This window comes from Cebidichthys violaceus, unplaced genomic scaffold (genome assembly GCF_023349555.1).
Source record: "Cebidichthys violaceus isolate CVI_PGR_0920_01 unplaced genomic scaffold, fCebVio1.0.p SCAF_27, whole genome shotgun sequence".
Lineage (NCBI taxonomy): Eukaryota > Metazoa > Chordata > Actinopteri > Perciformes > Stichaeidae > Cebidichthys > Cebidichthys violaceus.
The window spans coordinates 6,129,775-6,150,124 of NW_027176450.1; the positions used below are offsets into that span (position 1 = coordinate 6,129,775).

Sequence of the window (20,350 nt, forward strand, 5' to 3'; positions counted from 1 at the left end):
CTCACACACACACACACACACACACACACACACACACACACACACACCAACATACCTCTGAGCTAAACAGTTGTTTAATACAGAACCTGGCCTAATGGCACCTTCAGGGGCAGCAGTGGCATCACATATGCTCAATAAACAGCCTAATGTGTCTGCAACACCACCCCACTGTCAGATAGCTCTGCTGGGTGATTGTGTGTGTGTGTATGTGTGTGTATGTGTCTGTGTGTGTGTGTGTGTGTGTGTGGGTGTGTGGGTGGGTGGGTGTGAGATGAAGGAAGTTGGTGAGACTGCTTGTGACAGCTGCTAAAAGTGTTGGGTTGTGAGGCACCAAAATCCATGGCAGAGAGAAACAGCTGTTACCGGTTTGCCCACAGCACCACATTGAATCTGCCGAGTGTGTGTGTGAGACAGTAATGTAGGATTTATGGAGGTTGTTGGAAATAATATGTGCTTATAGCCCTCATTTTATTCAAATGTTTATGGAACATTGATTGATGAGCTCAGGCTCTCTCACTGTGTGTGTGTGTATATGTATATATATACACACACACAGAATATAATTTTATCCCATATAGCTTTGTACCTGCAAACTCTCAGCAGCGATGTAATTTTCCGCTCAGCCGGTGTTCTTGCATTGGTACGTAAAGGGTATGGCTCAGAGATTTCTACTTGGGGGCAGCCACTTTGCAATTTCTATGTTTTTAGGTATGGGCTTATGAGAGACGCACATGTGGTGTGTTTTCATTTCTGTGTGTGCGTGCGTGCATGTGTGTGTGTTCATTTGTGTGTGTTTGTAACGCGAGTAACAGGGTCATGGCCAGTGGGCCAGGTAATGACTCTCCCACCGGCCTCTCCGTGCGGATTTCTGCTCTGTGGGTCACCTCTCTTAATGATAGCACAAGGAGGCACACTGACTGTTCGGCTGTGTTCATGTGTGGCTGTGGTCACATGTACTGTAGGAGTGAGACATGTAGCCAGGCTTAATGCAGATGTGTGTGATTTGACTGGATCTTTGGAAGAGTAACATACAGCCTCGGGCTATTAGTATGTATAGGATTCCATATAGTGTCTGGTGATGCATGGATAGTATGGTAATTGGGTTTCAGTTGGACTACAGAGGGCCTATTTGTTGTGCATTGATTTACCACAAACAGCACTGTAGAGTCAGAAAGCCTCTACAGTATAAAACAAATACTTTAAAAAGTATTGTAGTTTCACTGCAGGAAGGTTTAATTTGTATCTGTCTGTGTACGAGAATATGCAACCATGTACATTTTAGTGTATATATACATGTACTGTATATACTTGTTGACCACTTATGTGTCTGATGCTTGTGTGTGTGTGTGTGTGTGTGTGTGTGAGTGTGTGAGTGTGTGAGTGTGTGAGTGTGTGTGTGTGTGTGTGTGTGTGTGTGTGTGTGTATTTGCACCTGTTTGTTTCCTCCAGTGACATGAGCACTTGATGGAACTGAGAATTGCTGGACTTTGGCTTTCGGAGAATTTAATAGCTTTCATTTCCCGGCCTGTTTGACCTTCTCTGTGCCTCACATTAGATATGCATTACTCCTGAAGTCTCACATGGCCAGATACATCTGCACCCTCTCTTTAGTATATTCTTTCTCTCTACGCTCCCCTGAGCCCGGCAACCTGCGCCCCACTGATACTGGACTAGTTTCAACTACAAGGGATCAAGCCTGGAATTCTACCTTCAAAATAGCAAAGCATACCGTCGGTGTAAGGCAAGGCAAGTTTATTTGTATAGCACATTTCAACAACAAGGCAATTCAAAGTGCTTCACATAAAACCATTAAAAGCATCAAAACATAATGCAAAAGAAGAGGAGATTTAAAAACAATTAAGAACATTCATTGAAACATTAAAAACAGTCATTAAAACACTTAAAAGCTAAAAACAGAATTATAGTTGCAGTGCAGTTTAAGAAATAAAATACAGTAGTAGTAAAATGCAGAAATTGATTAATATCCTTGAATCTGGTTCAATCAAAGGCAGCAGCAAACATTAAAGTCTTCAATCTTGATTTAAAGGAGCTGAGGGTCTCAGCAGACCTGCAGCGTACTGACTTTAGCCATTGTGTTTATTTTTATTAGAATGGTGAACTTCATAGCTCTTAACATTTTTACTTTGTACGTTTTATTTAGTAATTTATCATCTGCACATTTCATACCCAAACTACCAATCAAAGAATGAAAGGTTGTCAGTGATGTTCCTTTTTTAGTTTAAAGGATACTTTTTGTAGATAATCATATGCATGTTACAGATCATGCAGTAAATTAGACATGTTTGTATTCATCACTTGATGGTGATTATCGATATCTTTCAGTCTGTGTGCACAGCTAGGTAACGATTGCAGAGGCTAAAAGTCCTTCTCTGCCCAGTCCTCAGTCTCACTCTAATTGTGTCACCTTATCAAAGGCTGGGAGAAACAAGAGTACAGATTAGTTTCCATTCATCTCCCTCTCATAATGTGTCACTGCCAGTCACTCAAACAGCTCTGCACAACAGCGGTGTTTACTAACCAGATGAATAGATGTTGGACATCTAATTCTCCACGAAAGAAAGATGGCCCCAGTGACAGTCAGGCTTTTTATGACTGTTATTTGAAATGTAAATCTCTTTGATTTCTAGGGTCCTCTAAATAGTCTATTCATTGATGTTTACAAAGGGCGGGATTGTTTCATATTGGTACAAACGATGCAATCTTGTTTTCTTTCAAGGTCTGTCTGGATAGTAATTGAAAACAATTATCCAGTGCTTTGCTCTGATAATACCCAGCTCTTACATCAGCTAAACCATGTACGGCATTATCTTCAATATCCTTCCACTGAAGCTCCAAATCAGCCACAGCAGCTAACATAAATTCCCCTTCACAGGGGTGTGGACATTTCGATTAATCCAAATCAATATATGTACATGGTTTACACATGGTGAGAGATTCAGTCAGGATGCAGGAGCACTTCTTAAAGTAAAACACTATTCTGGTGTTTACAGCAGAATGAACATAAATTTGGGGGTATGTCAGAAAAAGGAATTAAACTAGTGTCAGTGATTGAAGAATTGTTTGCACACAATGCAAGCGGTTGCATTGGTGTATATATATATTTATATATATATATTTTTATATATATATATATATATATATATATTTATATATATATATATATATTTATATATATATATATATTTATATATTTATATATATATATATATTTATATATTTATATATATATATATATATATATATATGTGTATATATATATATATATATATTGCTACAGTGTGCTGGTAGATGATGAAATAAAACCAGAAAGTCCAGTTGGAGGCTTCTCAAATACCGAAACACCAAACTATAATCCTTTGAGACACGTTGTTGTTGTATAACAGTGTGTTGTCGGATGGCGTTGCATTAAGCTTAAAAAAAAGTAGTTTTTCCCCACTGGAATGCCCTTTGGTTTGTAAGTTTAGCCCACTCTGCACTGTGCCATCGCAGTGATCTCATTGAATTGAATGAGAAAAGCTTGCGTGTGTTGCAGCAGAGTCATTGTCTAATCCTTAGGGAAACAGAGACATGCAGAGAGAAGAAAAGGCCTCCCACTTCCAGCTGAGTCACAGTTGCTGTATGGTCCGTGTCTGGGATGTGGAAGTTAATAAATCAACCTGTTGGCCGTTTCATCGTACCCAGCAAGTCTGTGACCTTCTGACTCTGAGAAAGAGATGAAACTTTCAGTCCCCACAGGGCTAAATGACGTCTTCATAGATAAACAGAGGCCACACAGGTACTGGCAATACATTTCACTGGCTTGCAATACCACCTCTATACATGACATTTTAAATTTAGTAAAGTCTGTGAGGGAAAGTAAAATGTGTACATTAAAAGGAAATATATATGAAGTCAATATTTAGAAGATAATGGTATGAACACAGGGAATGATGGATCTGCCCACACCCACTGCAACTTCGTCTAATGGTACAAAATGCTAGCAATATCAAATATAATATTGTTTTTGTATAATACACTTACAGATTAAAACTTGAATAAAGTACAATATGAGATCCCTTGTTTTTACATGTGGATTGATTTGGTTTAGACGTGTAATCTGGGATGACACACAGACTCACGCTCTAGTGAATAAGGAAGTAGTAATTCCAGAAGGGGTTACAATTACTGGTCTTTTCTTTGGATTGATGGTCTTTGTTGAAGTTGAATTTTCATGTCTGCTACACATTTGCATAACAAGCTAAACAAATTGTCCCCTGTCCACTTTTTCGAGCAGATTGATATACCCTCTCTAATGAGTATATATTAACAGGCCCCAGTCCAGATATGCCAGGTCTAGTTGTTGCACTCATCATCTCACGCTGCCTCATTATTTCTAGTTGGCGTGTAACTGTATTGCAGATGATTCACCAAAGTAATAATGTCTCATAAACATTGTACATGGACTCACACAGATAAACACTGCCCTAACATTTCTCCTAGTCTTTTTGCCATGAAATTTGAGTTATTTTTCCACCAAAACAAAACATACTGTTACACTGTCTAGCAACAAGCACAAAGAGAAACATACTAGTAATAATAGTCACAACAACAAAAACACATACGATGTCCTGCTTAGCATCTGTCTGCAGCTCTACTATCCATCGGTGTGAACAACAGACCTCTGGGTATGAAAGGAAGCAAACGTGTATATTTGTAGGTGAAAGTGTACATTTGTGGGTTTCTGTGTGGGTTTGTTTGCCTGGGGTACGTATATCATGTGGTCTTATTAAATCAGTGCTAGAAAAGGAGGAACAGACAGGAGTGATCGAGAAGCACAAAGGAACCCGAAGCGATTAAACCCCTACTCATACCGGCTTAGCAGTGAAAGCTTCACAGAAAGCCAACAATGGTTGCCTTCCTTTAAATCTGGCTTCTTTCTTGCTTTATTTTCCCCTCTTTCTCTCTCTCCTGCACTATTTACCCCTCCTCCTGTTCTGTCCCTCTCCCAAACAGATTATTTCCTTTCTTTATGTCTGTCTTCTTTGCGGCACGTTAGGCCGCTTAGCTTTACAATACTCATGTCAGGTCACCCCCCCCCCCCCCCCCCCCCAATGTCTCCAATTCTGGATTAGAAGCTTGCTGCATAAGGTATTACTGTGTCTCAGACGTCAACCACCTCGAAGGTCTTTCTTTCATTTCTTACGACCTCTTTCTTTCTTTTCATTCTTTTATTTCTCTAAAGGAGTTTTAGGACACTCTGTGGTGTTTCCAGGTTGTGAATGCAAAGTTGTAGTCTAAACCAGTAGGGGATTCAACTTTATGAGGGGATTAGATGAGAACAAGAGTGTGTGGGTTTGTGGGAAGAGAAGCGGAGACGGTTGAGGTTGTATCACATGTCGGGCCGGTTGACTTCTCACACAATTTCTCACTGGAGATACATTTATAAACAACTCCGGGCTTCATCAGTGTTTTGTCTTTTACTTCTGCTGTAATAATGCATCTATAAACTTTATAAAGTGTTTGCAGTTCTCATACACACCTCACTTATAAATCCATTTAGTTCAAACTATAGGGAGTTACCCTGCAATAAGTCGAGGGATACTGATTGGAACAGGAGCCACTAAATTCCTTTAACAACACAAAGGGTCCAGTCCTCCCAACTGCCCAAACCACTGTTGGACTGGATTAGACCACCTGGTGTGGTATTAAGAGGTGGAGGAATCCATCCCTGCCCCCCGCCAACATCCACATCTCCACCTGCACTTGGCTTTGCCCGTGAATGCCAGTCATTAAGACAGCTTTACAAAGACGAGGCCTACCTCTTTCCCAATGGAGCGGCTCCACTTCCACATATAGAGCAACCATTGTTTTAAATGCCACTGCTCCCGCCCCTTGGAGACCGGGTCTCCATTCACTGACCACTGTAGCCAGTTCACTGCCAGAGAGGAAATATGATAAATGTGTCTTAACTCCGTCCGTCAGGGAGCGGTGGGACATTCTCTTTTTCCCCAGGTGCCAACAGGTGTAAAGGGGTAAGACCTGGTCAGGTTACGAAGTCAGTGTGTGTGTGTGTGTGTGTGTGTGTGTGTGTGTGTGTGTGTGTGTGTGTGTGTGTGTGTGTGTGTGCGTGCATTTTTCATCCTTGAATAACACTCTCGCTCTTGTGTTTTTTCCAGGTGCACCAGAAAGGAGAAATGCGAGCGCTCATCAGAGCCCCGTCGCTTTGCATCAGACATCAAGCAGTGTGTGCGTCTCAGTGTCCACCCAAACAACATCTCAGTGTCCCAGTTTAGTGTCACGGTAAGTGGATAGAGACGCACTACTCCTCATCGACACTGAAAGAGAATCAATGACTTGTTCTCTAAAGGCTGTGCACAGCGTTTGCCATGTCATACGTTTCCTCTCATGCAGTTACATATTCTTTACTCTTTAATAAATTACACTACCAGAGCCTTTCTTGTGCCATATGAAGGATAGAATGGTTTTCAATTAGAGGAGATTCAATGTATTTTTCTTTCAATAAGGAACAAACACTTCAGCAAGCATTTATTATAGTGGAGCCATATTGCAGTAAACAGTGAGGCTAGCTCAATGTGTTGCTAGTGAGAAAATATTGTTTGGCAGATTGACAATATCACACACTCAAGCATCATTTGTAATGCAATGTAATTATGCTCTAGATACTGATTAGTAGACAGTGTTAACGCTATAATCCTGCTTTACATCATTTTACTGCCTGCCAACATGCATACTTCAAATCCTGACCTCACAACTGACAGTCCCATCCAGTAAAATACTCTCTCAAAGAAGTCAACAATCATTAAACGCACACAGTCTAACTCAGCTGTGTCTATTGTGATTGTTGGCAACTAAATGCAACAGTTTTCCCCCAGACGTTTCATTTTAAAACCGCTGCTTGATTGAAGGGTCTTATTGTTTTTGTTTTCTTTGCTGAAGTGTATTGATTAGTGTGCAAGTAGCTGTGATACACTGGAACAAAATATGTCTCTGCAAAGAAATGCAAACATTTGTTAGGTAGTTGTTTTTCCATAGTTTTGTAACTCCACCTTTCACTGATATGGATATGTTGCTATATACAGATGATATGCTTTTTTTTAGCTGATTAAGCTCACGTTGCATTTTAGTGAAATAAATTGAATAAGGACCCGTGGGAGTTTCCGTGGAATGTTGTGAAAATCCCTGTGACCTAAACCACCTTAAGTGATGTCCCATTTCAATTCCCATTTCCTGTATAGTAGTGGTTTGGAAATGTCTTTGAATCTCAGACACTAAGTGCATAAATATCCAATATGATTTTCTAAGGTCAAGCCTGAATATCTATTCTCCACTCGTGCTGCTCCGAGGGTCACATGAGAGGTGTTGATTTTCTGAGGTACACCTCTGTATCGCGCTAATGATATTCATGGTGTGTGTGTGTGTGTGTGTGTGTGTGTGTGTGTGTGCGTGTGTGTGTGCGTGCGTGTGTGATGTTGCTCAAGCCTGATCCTTTAGAGAGTGTTTAACCTTTTCCCAGCGAGCAGGCTTTACCCAAAGGCTATGCAACATATCTCCCATCCAACTGATTGCAGGGCAGAGGCTTCTGCTAGACAGACAGGGGCTCCTCCTTGACCTTTGTGTTATTAAATATTTGTTGGGAAGATAAGCCGAGGCAGTCTCGAATGAAACAGAGACACTCCACTGCTGAAATCAGAACCACTTTAAGAAAAAAAAAATAAAAACAATTTTTCTTTGTTTATGAAAAGTGTCTTCTGTTTTACGCTTCGGGAGGAATTGCCTCTATGTCCATACATACGTTGTTGTTTTAAACATATCTATTCATTTAGAGTCTTATATAATAGCTATGCTGTCTCAGTAAATACAAATAGAATCATGACAGAATTACAGTGGCATTTCTGGTTTAATGGCTGTAAATCATCAAAGTCATTAATAACTTGCATACGGTTTGATTTTAGACATTACAATAAAGAATGTGTAACTGATTTAGGGGGTACTTTGTAATGTAAGTAGATAAGTTCAATAATGTTCGTCTCTACAGTCTGTTTCCTGGCATCTGAATGAATATGAATAAAAACCATGGCAACATGAACAGCCCATCATCACATATTAGACATGGTGTTTTGTAAACTACAGGAGGGCATTTGTGCGTGTGTGTAAGTATGGAGGATCTTAAAATGAATAGGTTATTTTCATATTCATGCAGCCCTGCTGTGGCTAGACTTGGCCATGACCACTCTACATGTAATTGAGGAAACTCAAGGTCTGGCTGTCTTCTCTCCTTTAAAAGAAAAAAGGAATTAAAGCCAGAGAAGAAGTAGAAGGTGAGAGGTAGAGTAAGCAGCGAGTGAGATAGAGGATGTGTAAGAGATGGAAGCCCGGTCGTGCACTGTCCATCTTATGTGGGAAGCTATGTATCTGTTCACACCCACGCCACCTTCTTTTCATTAAACAGCAATATAAAAACAGCGCAGGTCAGCCCTTCTCTGCCGCTGAGGCAGCTTTCAGCCTCACATCACAAGTGTACTATGGACTTGCCTCAAATCAATGCCCAGAGCCAGGCCCACTGCAGACATGCTTTCCCATCAATATGTATATTTTGGTCTTGACCCCACTCCACCTGGCTCCAAGACCCTCTTTTCTTTCCTTCTTATTCAAGGACAGTTTGTTTTTTTCTTGTTTCCTCCTGCTCCACCTGATGCAAATTTTTGCTGAGGTGCAGAGAGAGCTGATGCAGCATTTTTCAAATGAAGAGGCAAGATTTGCATTCTCTAAGTCACAGAGAGTGCACTTTTACCTGCATGTCCAGGTGCCAATATGCTCACCTCAGTCTTCCTGCTATTTCTGTCCTCCTCTTGTCCATATTCTCCTCTCTGCTTTTATCACTTCTTTTACTTTCTTTCATTAAAACACTTAGAGAGATGGGATGTCACTGTAAATCCATAAAGCTCATCAATGGCACAAGGCATTATGCGGGAGAGAGGTGTGGCTAGGACGGTAGTAGTGCTTTTGGCCATCAGATATGGGTTTTTAAGATGACACTGATTCTAGTTTTAAGTTAATCTATATCTTACGGCATCAGTGTTTTGTTGTTATTTTCATGTCTGGGAAGGATGCATCTGATGGCTGTTCATATATTAACTTCTCATTCAAGAGTCTCCCAGTGGCTCCTTTGACCTCTGACCACCCTGCGGATGGATCATTACCCTGTGCAGAACTTGCAGCTGTGCTTCTCCTCAGCAATATTGGGATACAGTCAAGTTTGAAGTGCACATTGGCTCCAAAACTGGTGTGGGAATCTCAGCAATGTAGTCCCAGTTGGAGGACAAGTCTAAGTTGTTCATCTCACTTGGTCTTGCTTCATCAGTTCATCAATATCAAAATGATGATTGAATTCCACTGAGTGCTTTGTGCCGTTACCAATGTGAAGTCATTGAAACTTAACTGAATCCTCCCTACAGTACATGCTACTTTCTCTTGATATGGTTTACCATAATATTAGAGCTGCTAATCACTGTCATGAGATCATTTTTATTTCATTTCTTATTGCAGCCCAGGCAATTGCTGTAAAGAGAATATTGAGCATACTATTGCAGAGAACACTGACAGAGTAACACACTTTTCTATCTTCCCCTTGCTACAGTTGGTGTTGGAGGCCCATAATGTGCCAGAACTTTCTGCAGGTGTCAACTGTACCTTTGAGGATCTGGCTGAGATGAATGGCTTGGTGGAGGGAAACCGGATCAAGTGCTTCTCCCCCGCTGAGAAAGAGATGCCACGTATTATTGTTGACAAAGGTAAGAGTGGAACTATTTTAACCTTTTTTGGCCATAAAGCAACAAACTCAGGGGATCAGGAAATATATGATACCATACTAACCAGAGGATGATTTGACACTGTTGACATTAGGTTTGATGTTTGCATCATGAACACTTTTAAGGTGTACATGACATCAACATCTGATAATGTAGAGGAAGCCTGGTGATAACCTATCAAAATGTCATTATTTATATTGTTGATAAAGATATCTGTAACAAGTGATTACCTGCATCAGCTGGATATATAGATTAGTGCACCTGTTGAATACCAGACATCTCTGTCAGGGAAGCATTGATTTGGATGTGTTCCCTTCAGTCAGAAGCATGCTAGTCCTAGGGCTCAGAGTGTTCTTTGAATTTTTTTGTTTTCCTGTTGCCATCAGTGACTCAGTGGGCCTTGGAGCTCTGCCCTAGGACATGCTTAGTAATTGAATGAACATTAGGTATTAGGCTGCTGTGGGATCTATTCTCTACCCTCACTCAAAGTGGATATGCTCCAGAGGGAGTGATGGGAGTTAACCTCACTGTAAAAGGGAGAATATCAAGCTGCACAACTAAACGTTTTTACCACAGAATTTTGGCTAATTTAGTGCCTGGAGATTTCACAGTCCCCGCAGACAATGTCAGTGTTTCCATTTCTTTCAAGAGGCAAACGGCTCAAACATTTCTGACAATATTCATTCCACAAGCACAGAAGGGAAAATATATATTTTTTCTCTCTTTCTAATTTCCCTGCTCTTCACCCCCCCTTTCTGCGGTCGGCTAAGCCTGGTCTAATTGAACACGGCCCCCATCTGGGAAGGCCTGTCCCCAGGCAGGCAATCCTTCATCACCAACCCTCAATGTGTCCTCGTGTTGAAATAATGAAGATGCCATTTCCTTCCACACTTCCACAAAAGGACAAAATGAATAATGAATGAAAAAAGAAAATAGATAGAACAGAAAAAGATGGTGATCCATCAATAATGCTCAAAATTTACATACAAAGGAATGCTCACTAATGTTTTTTTTCGACGCCACCACTGTTGCCGTCAGAGCTCTGAAGGAAATGGTATTCACACTTGCTTGTGTGTCGCTTGCCGGAAATGTAGATATCGGAGCCAAAAACAGGAGATAAGTAAAGTGAAGTAAATTACAGTGCTGGTGAGACCTTGTAGGCCTGAGCTGTACATGAATATTCAAATTGTCCTTCATTTAGTCAGTGCACCCACGTGAACAGAAGCTTCATAGACACACACACACACACACACACACACACACACACACAATGCCATGAGCTAAACCACTGCAATTAAGAAATCCTCAGATAGACAGCACACATGTATATAGGTAAAGCTGACAGGGAGCCTGAGGGTGCTTTGGGGATTTAAAAACAGTTGTTTGATGTGTGCCATGTCAACCACATGTAAAGCAAACACAGATGTGTAAATATGTGCTCTGAGACACACACACACACACACACGAAGCATTTCTCCCCATCTTATGCTCCTCCCACGCCCGCAAACATACATGATTATATACTTTCGCTGTTTCAGAAAGAGGAAAATATTCCACATTTTGCCTATATTTGAACCGTTCATTTTTACTAGTACTCATTAGGCTAAGCTGGGTTGAAAGAGAGAAAGGAAATGAGAGATGGATGGAGTGAGGAGAGAGAGGGAGGGAGGGAGGGATAGATCGTGCTAGCAGGCTTCAAGGTAACATTTAGGTGGCCTAATTAGGACAGATCCGTTGTCAGCACTGCTTTACTGTGATTGATGAATGATTCCTTCTTTGTTAGAGAGATGGAAAGAGACACGGGGGAGAAGAGGGAGTCGCAGTGTGGAAGGCAGCAGAAAATCTGTGTAGCGATGGAGTGAGGATGAGAGAGAGAGAGACGTACATCGGTAGTGTCGAGACAGAGCAGTTAGATGTGTGTGGATGTGCTGTTGAATTAAACATGAACTTCTTCATTAGGGCCAGACAAAAGGACACACCAAATACAGAGAGGTGCAAGCTCACATACACACACTTACACACACGGTTTCTGTTTCATCTTCTTCCCCCTTTACCTTGTCAAAGACACTCTCAAAGACTTTTCCGGGGGAATATTTTCCGTCCCAAGGGAAATGCTTGAGCACCAACTTTTAGAGTGTCTTATAAGGCTGCAGGTATAGGAGAACTTAACCCAACAAAACCTCTCTACCCCTCTTTACCAGGTAACAGTGCTGCCTTTACCTCAGCAACAGGCTGAGCACCTGTGGCTCAAAGTAGTTCAGTCATCTCTTCTTCATGGGAAAATCTAATGTGACTAGACTCTGAAAAAGGATATGTGAACAAGAGAATAAAAAGATTAGCAGTTCTTTAAAAGTGTCTATCTGATTCACGTGCTGGATAGGTAGCAGTGAAATGCATCTATTCCCATTATAATACTGTATTGCTTCTACTATTTGTTTCAGTTGAATGAAACTGTCAACAATGGGTTGATTTTATGACTTCTGAAACAAAAACAATTCTTGCTTCTGTTATAATTCCTTTTCTCCTCTTTTTTTATACCTGAATAGAAAACACTATGTGTACCTCTGAGCATCAAACTATTCATTTTAACTATCATCCGTTTTTTCTAGGTGACCATCAGATTGTGCAGCTCTATCTCAAGTCCAAGGAGACAGGCCTGGCATTCGCAAATACCAGTTTTGTTTTCTACAACTGCAGCGTGCACAAGTCGTAAGTCTGTTTACTTCTAGCTCTCTAGAGTACTTCTCTCTAGCAGACAGCTTGTCATAATACTAATTCCTTCGTATTGATTAAAAAACTGGCATTGATTCTTAAACTGTTGGAAATTGTATTGTATACATAAATAAGTAGGTATATTGAGCCTCTGTTCTCTAGCGTATTCACTGCTGTTCAATACTAATTCACAACACTGTCTTACCTCTGCTCTGCTCTCCATTCAGATGTCTGTCATGTGTGAGGAGTCCTTACCAGTGCCACTGGTGCAAATACAGGCACGACTGTACCCACGACCCTCGCACATGTTCCTTCCAGGAGGGACGAGTCAAGAAGCCTGAGGTGAGTCCTAAGCGAGAGGTGTATTTTATTTACTTTTATTTACTTTTTTTCTTTTTTATATGGTAACCCAAGTTACCATATAACCCCCCTGGAGTTGTTGTTGCTTGGTGAGTCAAAGACATTCAAACTGTAGCCCAGTAAGACAATGTCCAAGAATCCCATCATAGTCTTCAACGCTGCTCAGCTCCAGCCAGCTAAGTAATAAAACATGGCGAAATAAATTGAGAGGAAAGGTTTGGCTATGTGACACTAATGGCTATCCTTCTAGGTTTCACATGTAAAAAGAGTTATGTTAAAAGGATTGAGACACCTTTCAGCTGTAGTGCTTCCATCTGGCATGAGTCTCTTGGCATGTCTCGCTCTTGACTGCACATCAAAGGGCAGTGGAAACTAATAAAACGGAGCCATTTCCTCTTGCCCATCCCTGTTCCCCGCGACAGCTTAGTCTGTGTGAATTATCAATAGTATTGGCAGCCAGTTCTATTCCCGTCGCAGCAGAGCCCACCGTAATTACGCCGCTCTGCTGCAGAGGACAAGCCACTCACTGGATGGGGTACATTCAGCGAATGCCCCTAACCCGCCCACTCCCCGTCTTGTGAGAGAGGTCTCACTTTGATTTAAAATCACTGCCACAGTAACGGCCTTCACCGCAGAGCAAGGAGGTAAAGGAAGGTTTGGGTATGTGCCCATGTATGTGTGTAACCTCTGATGTGAGCCTGTGGGTACAGTACGTCTCTGTATATCTCTGTGTGTTTATCCGAATACAGTTTTTGGCGGCCTGTACTCTGTCAACTCACGGTATTTTTCAGGGAGAGGCTTTTTCATGGAGTTAGTGGCCTGTTAATCCTTGCCTGAGGTGAGCTATGATGAAGATCACTAGTGCTCATGTCTGGGTTGGCAGACGCTGCACGACGGACAGGGACAAGCTTAGCCAGATTGCCTCCTTTGATGAGCAGTCTGCTCTCAATTGTGTTATTCCACCCATGTGTCCCCCGAGCCATTCAACCTGCGTAGACAATATTATTTTCTTTTTCCACAATTTCCATTATCCTTTTGAACCTTCTGCTTAGTCAGGCCCGAGCCTGAGTCTTTGCAGGTTTACTTTTCCAATTAAGTCAGGGGCTGGTGGTCAATATTGACTGAGGATAATAATGCGTGAATCCTCTCCTATTGTGTTGCTGACTAAAAGAAAACCATAAATAAAGCAAAAAGGGATTTGGTATTAGCACATTAATGACATCCCTTTTTTGACGTGTTGTTACAGAAGAAGCAGGTGTTTTGCAGGCTTAATGACTTTTAATTTGCTTTTAATTAACCCCTTAAATCCAAGGTCATGTATTAGCTGCCAGATTTTTGGTTTGCCGTTTTGAGTTAATGATTTAGACACGCATACAAGCATGAGAACATGCAGGCACACGCACAGCTATCCATAGAATCATTCCCAAATTTCACGATAGGCAACAAGTCAACTTTGCGTCAAAATGGGATGGCCACTTTCTGCTGCAGATTACTTTTTGTGTACTATTACAATTAAGGGATTTCAGGCAGTGATCTGAATAATCCCTCAACGCTATGCAAATGATCGAGGCCAGGCAAATCTCCCCACTGGTTGAGCTTGTTGTTAGTATGCATGGCAGGACAGAGTTAAAGCTATGCCTGGGTGTACAGTGGGTGCCTTTTTAATCATGCCAGCAATGATATGGGCACATGGATCAGACGTTTGCCTGTTGGCACATTAACCAAGGCCACGTCCCGGTTTGCCCTCCACACATCTCAAGGACTTAGCCATTCTGATGAGGCTCACTCACTGACAAAGACCATGCATGTGGCTTCACTCGGCTACACTGAATACATAGCCAAAAGTTATTCCTTGCCAGTACTGTTGCATTTCTACACAATAAACAGTTCTTTACCCGCATATTCATCACTGTTTCTAACTGCAATCCCCGTCCCAAGTGCACACACAGCCTCACCTTAAGCAACTGAAACTGAGGACACTTCCTGTTTTCTTTGTCTGATGAAAACCACAGGCTCTCTTCTTCTTCTGTCTACAACACAGCATGTTCATATCCCAAGCTGTTGCCAAGCCTCTCGTTAATATATTCAACTGGTAAGGACATACCAAAAATATTAATGTTACAAAATTTGTATCACTACCCCTTAGCACATCCTTGCATTAGTTACTTGTTGTCTGGGCTGTGGTGATCAATGCCTTGGAGTTTATTTACCAGGAACGTATTGATCAAGGGATTAAGATTATTTTATTAAAGAGGCAGTAATAGCTGTTAGTTGACACTATTGGACAGGAATGGTAGGGAGAGGTGCTTGTGTTCAATTCATAGATAAATCAATGTCATACTCAAGCACTGACTGCTTAGGAGTCACATAAGTATTTGCAGAGTGAAAACAAAAGAGAATAAAAAAATGACACAAAGTGGGAGGAATTTTTTTTTTATCTTTAAATAAAGTGGTTAGAATGAAGGTAATCTGGCTAAACTGTTTGTTTACAATCTGGCCTATAAAGACTGCATTGCCCGGTCATACTTAAATGTGGCAGTTTCACCTTGGTTCTCAGGCCTTAGCAGTTAGTTTAGCGAGTAGAATGTTCAACAACAATATTGATGATGGCCAAAACTATTAATATAACCTCCAAGTTGTAATAAATTGCAATGTTCCTTTAAGAGCAAGGACAGAGATGAAGGAGAGGTATTTGGGGGAAAAAAAGTTCAGGTGAGAACTGAACAGCAGGATAGAAACAAGCTGAGGATCAGCTGCAGGAGGGAAAATGAACAGAGAGCAGGAGAGTGTCTTTGCCCGAGGCTCTGTAGGAGATGATAAAACAGAGGCCAGTAAAGAGCTCTTGGTAACCGCAAGGTGTGTGTGTGTGTGTGTGTGTGTGTGTGTGTGTGTGTGTGTGTGTGTATACGTGTAGTGTATGAAAACTGAAGATCCTCTTCATCTTCACACCTTACACTGCTATAATTATGGGCCTCTCTCTTTTGCTCTTACCCTCCCTCCTCCCTTGCTTCAAACTATGCCAAGGGCTTTTACATTCACTGTTCCCACTTCGCGGCCTACTCTCTGTCACTCTCCCTATCTCCACCTTTTCACACCTCCCACCAGCCTCTAATTATCAGATCTAAGTAGGTCCCCAAGAAGAAAAGAAGGCAGGAAAGAAAAGAGGGAGAGAGAGTCAGTGAGAAGGAGTTGATGGGAGAAACGAGGAGGGTCAGTGAGTGAGATGGGCCGAGGTTTAGAGAGCGATAAATGAAGGAGGGATAAAGCACGAGTGTGACAGAGAAACCGAGATGAGGTCAGACAAAACAATGAGTCAGTAATGGAGATAGGAAGAATGAAGGATAATTACAGTTATAGATAAAAAAAAAAAAAAAGGAGAGGCGCCAACTTGGTTTTCAGAAGTCAGCGCTTATTATGTGGTTATGAGTAATGCTATTGACGGGTGCTTTTCTCTTTCTAGTGCTTTAGTGCAAGTCCTTGATTACATGACTATTGGGCTGTCAACGAAATTCATATTTTCGCACAAAGATGCACATCAACACATGTATAAACTAGTCTGCTTCACATCTGTACTTTATGGGCTCTATCACCTCCCACTGACAGAAGTGTTATCTTTCTTCTGCCAGGAAAAAATATATTAAAGAGTTGTTTCACCCAAATTACAGAAACTTTTTCTCACTTAACTCTACAGGTAACTAGCAATGCAGATAGTTTTGGTTCAATTTGATTAAGATTATTTTCCTTCTCCTATTGGTAGGAGACAAGCAGTCGACACTCAACAGTATGTTGCCTGATGGAGTTGTAAATTTGGAATTCAGCTACAATATGTGCATATTTATGGGGCTGTGTAATATGTGGTTCGTGTGCATGTATCTGTGTTTTGCATTTTGCTCCCCTGTTATTTATTGCATTTGAGTCGTTGGGGGCTGAGAGGGTGGGGAGTGGAGATAAACACTGACATTAGATCAACTTAAATGTTGACATGAATCTTAACAGGCGACAGCGAGCGTCACTGCCAACACCAGCAGCATCAGTAGCCAACTAGGATATACATATGTGTTTGTTCAAACCACTGAGAGCCCACTTGGCCTCAGGGACTACTGACAACAATCACAGTGTGTTGTATTGTTGTATCTGAGTGTGTGTGTACACATATAAACAGAAAAATCTGAGCTAAGTAGGAGAAAAAACACACCGTACCAACAGCGTACACACTTGCTTGTTTGTGAATTCCCTGCCACATTTGGAATTTTTCATTGTTATTGAGGCAATTAAGGCATCTGTTTTTTGCTTTTATATTTTGCCGTTTCTTCTGTCACAAAACTTAAAAAGGCTGAGGATTAAGATTTTACTGACTGCTTTTACTCTACAAGCCTGCTTCACAATTACAAAGCAAATGACTTGAGTTAATGGGCTTGAATAAACCCGTTTGTATATGTGTGAAAGAGTGTGTTCATGTGTCACCATATACGACTGCTGCACATGGATGGGTAGTTGCAGCTGTAAAAACACTCAAATTGTTAAAATAGTATGTGTGTGTGTGTGTGTATGTATGTAGTCAGCAGCTGTTCGAAGTTGCTTTTTGAAGTTTTCCATCTCCATGACATGTTGTCATAAAGGCAAATGATGCAGGAGACGCTGTCTGACTGTGGCTGTTCATCTTTTACTGTAATGGGATTCCAAGGCTCCAAGTTTATTATTTGTATGTGTTTCCATGCGCGTGTGTGTGTCAGTGTCACACGCTCGCATGTCAGTGTGTGTAAACCTTGAATCTGCTTGCATGTTTCAGAACACTTGATGCTTTCTTTTTCTGTGTGTGTGTGTGTGTGTGTGTGTGTGTGTGTGTGTGTGTGCACAATCCTATCACCATATGCCACTATCAGTGTAGATCTGTGTCTTCAAGATTCAGCTTAAGTCATACTCCAGTGCTTCCCATGCCTTAAGCCCAAGCGTCCCCCATTTGGGGGACGTAGTACATAAAAACTTAGAGACTTTTGTGTTAAAAGTAACTGGCAGAGAACCCACGAAGAACGAATATAGTGATGTTATAGTTCTGCAGAAACCTCAGCGTCCTGGGAACACCATGAACTAGGTCACTTCTACATGAGACAAACACATCTCCCATCAGCCAGGCAAACAAATAACAAAATATCATAAATCATAACTCGATATGACTGGAAAAGATCAGAGAAAACAGCTGCTACTGTCCGTTAGCAACGTGCTACCTACGAACATGCAGCAAGAAAAAGCATGTCCGCTTGACGGAGATTACGGACATATCTTCCATTTCTCTCTCCGGTAAACCATCGCAGAGATATTCAGCTTCGAACACAAAAAGTCACACAGCTTTCATCGAATATTGTACTCACTTTTGGTTGAATCTCAGCGAAAAAATGAAATATCTCCGTACTTCCACTGCTTGGTATGTCCAGCTGCATGTGCTCCGTGTGAATCCGTTCGATTCGTGTCTCTCCGACACTCCTCGGCTTCTTGGGAGGGTTGGAAGCTCAGCAAATTAGATTTCAGATCTGCCATCAGGTGGGACGTTTATCATTCCCATTGGCTAATAGTGCTGTCAATTCCAGGCAATTCTATTGGCTTCTACGGTTCGAAGGAGGTCTCAATGGTGAAAATCGGAGAAAGGAGGGCTGAGATACAGCCCTAAACAGAGAGAGTGGGCTGAATCTGAAGCAGTATGTGACCATAAAATGACCATAAAAAGGGCTTAGAAAGAGCTTAAAACACTCAAAAAAAGCCCAATCTTCTGTCTTTTGATTCATTGAACATCAGGAGTGATAAACAGAAGTGATATAGAGTGTTTTTTAATTTAAAAAATATTTTTTTATTCAAATATTGGAATATTTAATCAGTTTTGCAATTTTATATGCTCTATATTTTATAAATGTTTCACTGTATCTATGTATAAATGTGTATAGAGAGCCTTTATCAGTTGTTATAAGAGCTGGGAATATTTTAAATCTTGGATTTCCATAATTTCCAAAAAACAATATCCTGAAATTGCTGTTTTTCCAGGGCGAGCTTTAGAATTTTCCAAGTTGTGCTGTGTTCCATCCTTATCTTATGTTAATCTGTAACATGTATACTGATATTTCCATGACTTTTCACATCTCAAAAATATCTAATTTTTTTTTTTTTTTTAATTTTAATTTTAATTTTTTTTTTATTTAATTATACACTCAGTTAGGTATTTCTTATCTTTTTTCGAGCTGAGGCCTGAAAATAGGCCTCGTTTCCACAAACCAGATCAAATTTATTGTCCCTATTGTTCATGTGTATTAACTGGAAGAGATGTGATTAAAAATGGATTGCATCTTTCTTTGCTCACCCGCTCATTTTCATACTCCAAATACAACCCTTCGTTCTTAGGAAAATGAGATTTGGAAGAGCAAACACACATGCTTCCTTCCACCGCTGAACTCTCTCACCCTGTTTGTCATTTATCTATAATGACTTTGTGAATAGTGTCACAGAGCGTTCCCCTCTCTCTCACCACTCAGCCATCCAGTCAGTCATTCAGCCTAACCCAATCAAGTGGCTTTTAATGAACTTCAAACAAGTGTTATCACCCAGTTCAGCGTGCGCTATGCTTCACTCCCCGCCAGCTCCATCCATGCGGGGGCTCACCTTATCTGCTCTCTTTCTTTTCACCCTCTTTCCCTCTGCCTCTTTGACATGCTAGTGCTCCTTCTGTCGCATATGCTTAATATTTTCTTTGCCTCTTTCAGTCACTTTGTACTTTTGTTGTTCCTCTCTGTCACTTTGCCTATTTTGCTCTCTCTCTCTCTCTCTCTCTCTCTCTCTCTCTCTCTCTCTCTCTCTCTCCATCACTCCTCAGCGTTAACATGAAACAGTTCAGAGAAGTACTGTTCTCTATTTACTATCTTTACCCTCCTTTAACTCCCTCCTCACCTTTCACTTCTGCTTGTCAGTCACTTTACTGTTCTTGCCACTGCTTTTCACTTGTTCCCTCTCTCTCCTTTGCTCTTCTCTGTCCATCTCTTCCCCTCCCCTGTTTTCCTCCTCTTTCCTCTCCTCTTCATCTTTCAGGCAAGTCATAGGTGCTTTATATATAACGAGCTACTCACACCTGAATTGATTGGCTCTTAATTTTAGACCTCCAATTGCTAAGCGACTCATCTCCTCCTCTCTCTGTCAATCATTCTTTCTAAATTACTGCACGGGCAGAAATCAACCTGATTTTGATCGGCCAGTGACATTTTTCAACAATTTTCAACAAAAACTTGAACGCCACAATCAAACATAAATACAAATTGAGAGCTCATCTCAACTCTGCACAAGTGTCTGTTTCAACGTGTCCCTAATGCTCCCGTGCTGTGGATAATGACGGTGGAGTACCTGTTGAGCTCAGCTGGCCCTTAACTCACAGTGAATGTGATCAGGTCCAAGGATGGTCTAACCCAGAGACT

The 20,350-nt window shown here is 41.2% G+C and overlaps 1 protein-coding gene across 1 annotated transcript in view; it reads left to right on the top strand.

Annotated features, from left to right (window-relative positions):
• The window catches only part of plxna4 (plexin A4), a 225,871-nt gene that overhangs the window by 154,885 nt on the left and 50,636 nt on the right, over positions 1 to 20,350 (top strand). The window contains exons 6-9 of the mRNA XM_068721314.1: positions 6,177 to 6,300; positions 9,659 to 9,812; positions 12,440 to 12,539; positions 12,770 to 12,884. Coding sequence (XP_068577415.1) covers positions 6,177 to 6,300; positions 9,659 to 9,812; positions 12,440 to 12,539; positions 12,770 to 12,884 — 493 coding nt within the window. The remainder of the gene's footprint in view (positions 1 to 6,176; positions 6,301 to 9,658; positions 9,813 to 12,439; positions 12,540 to 12,769; positions 12,885 to 20,350) is intronic.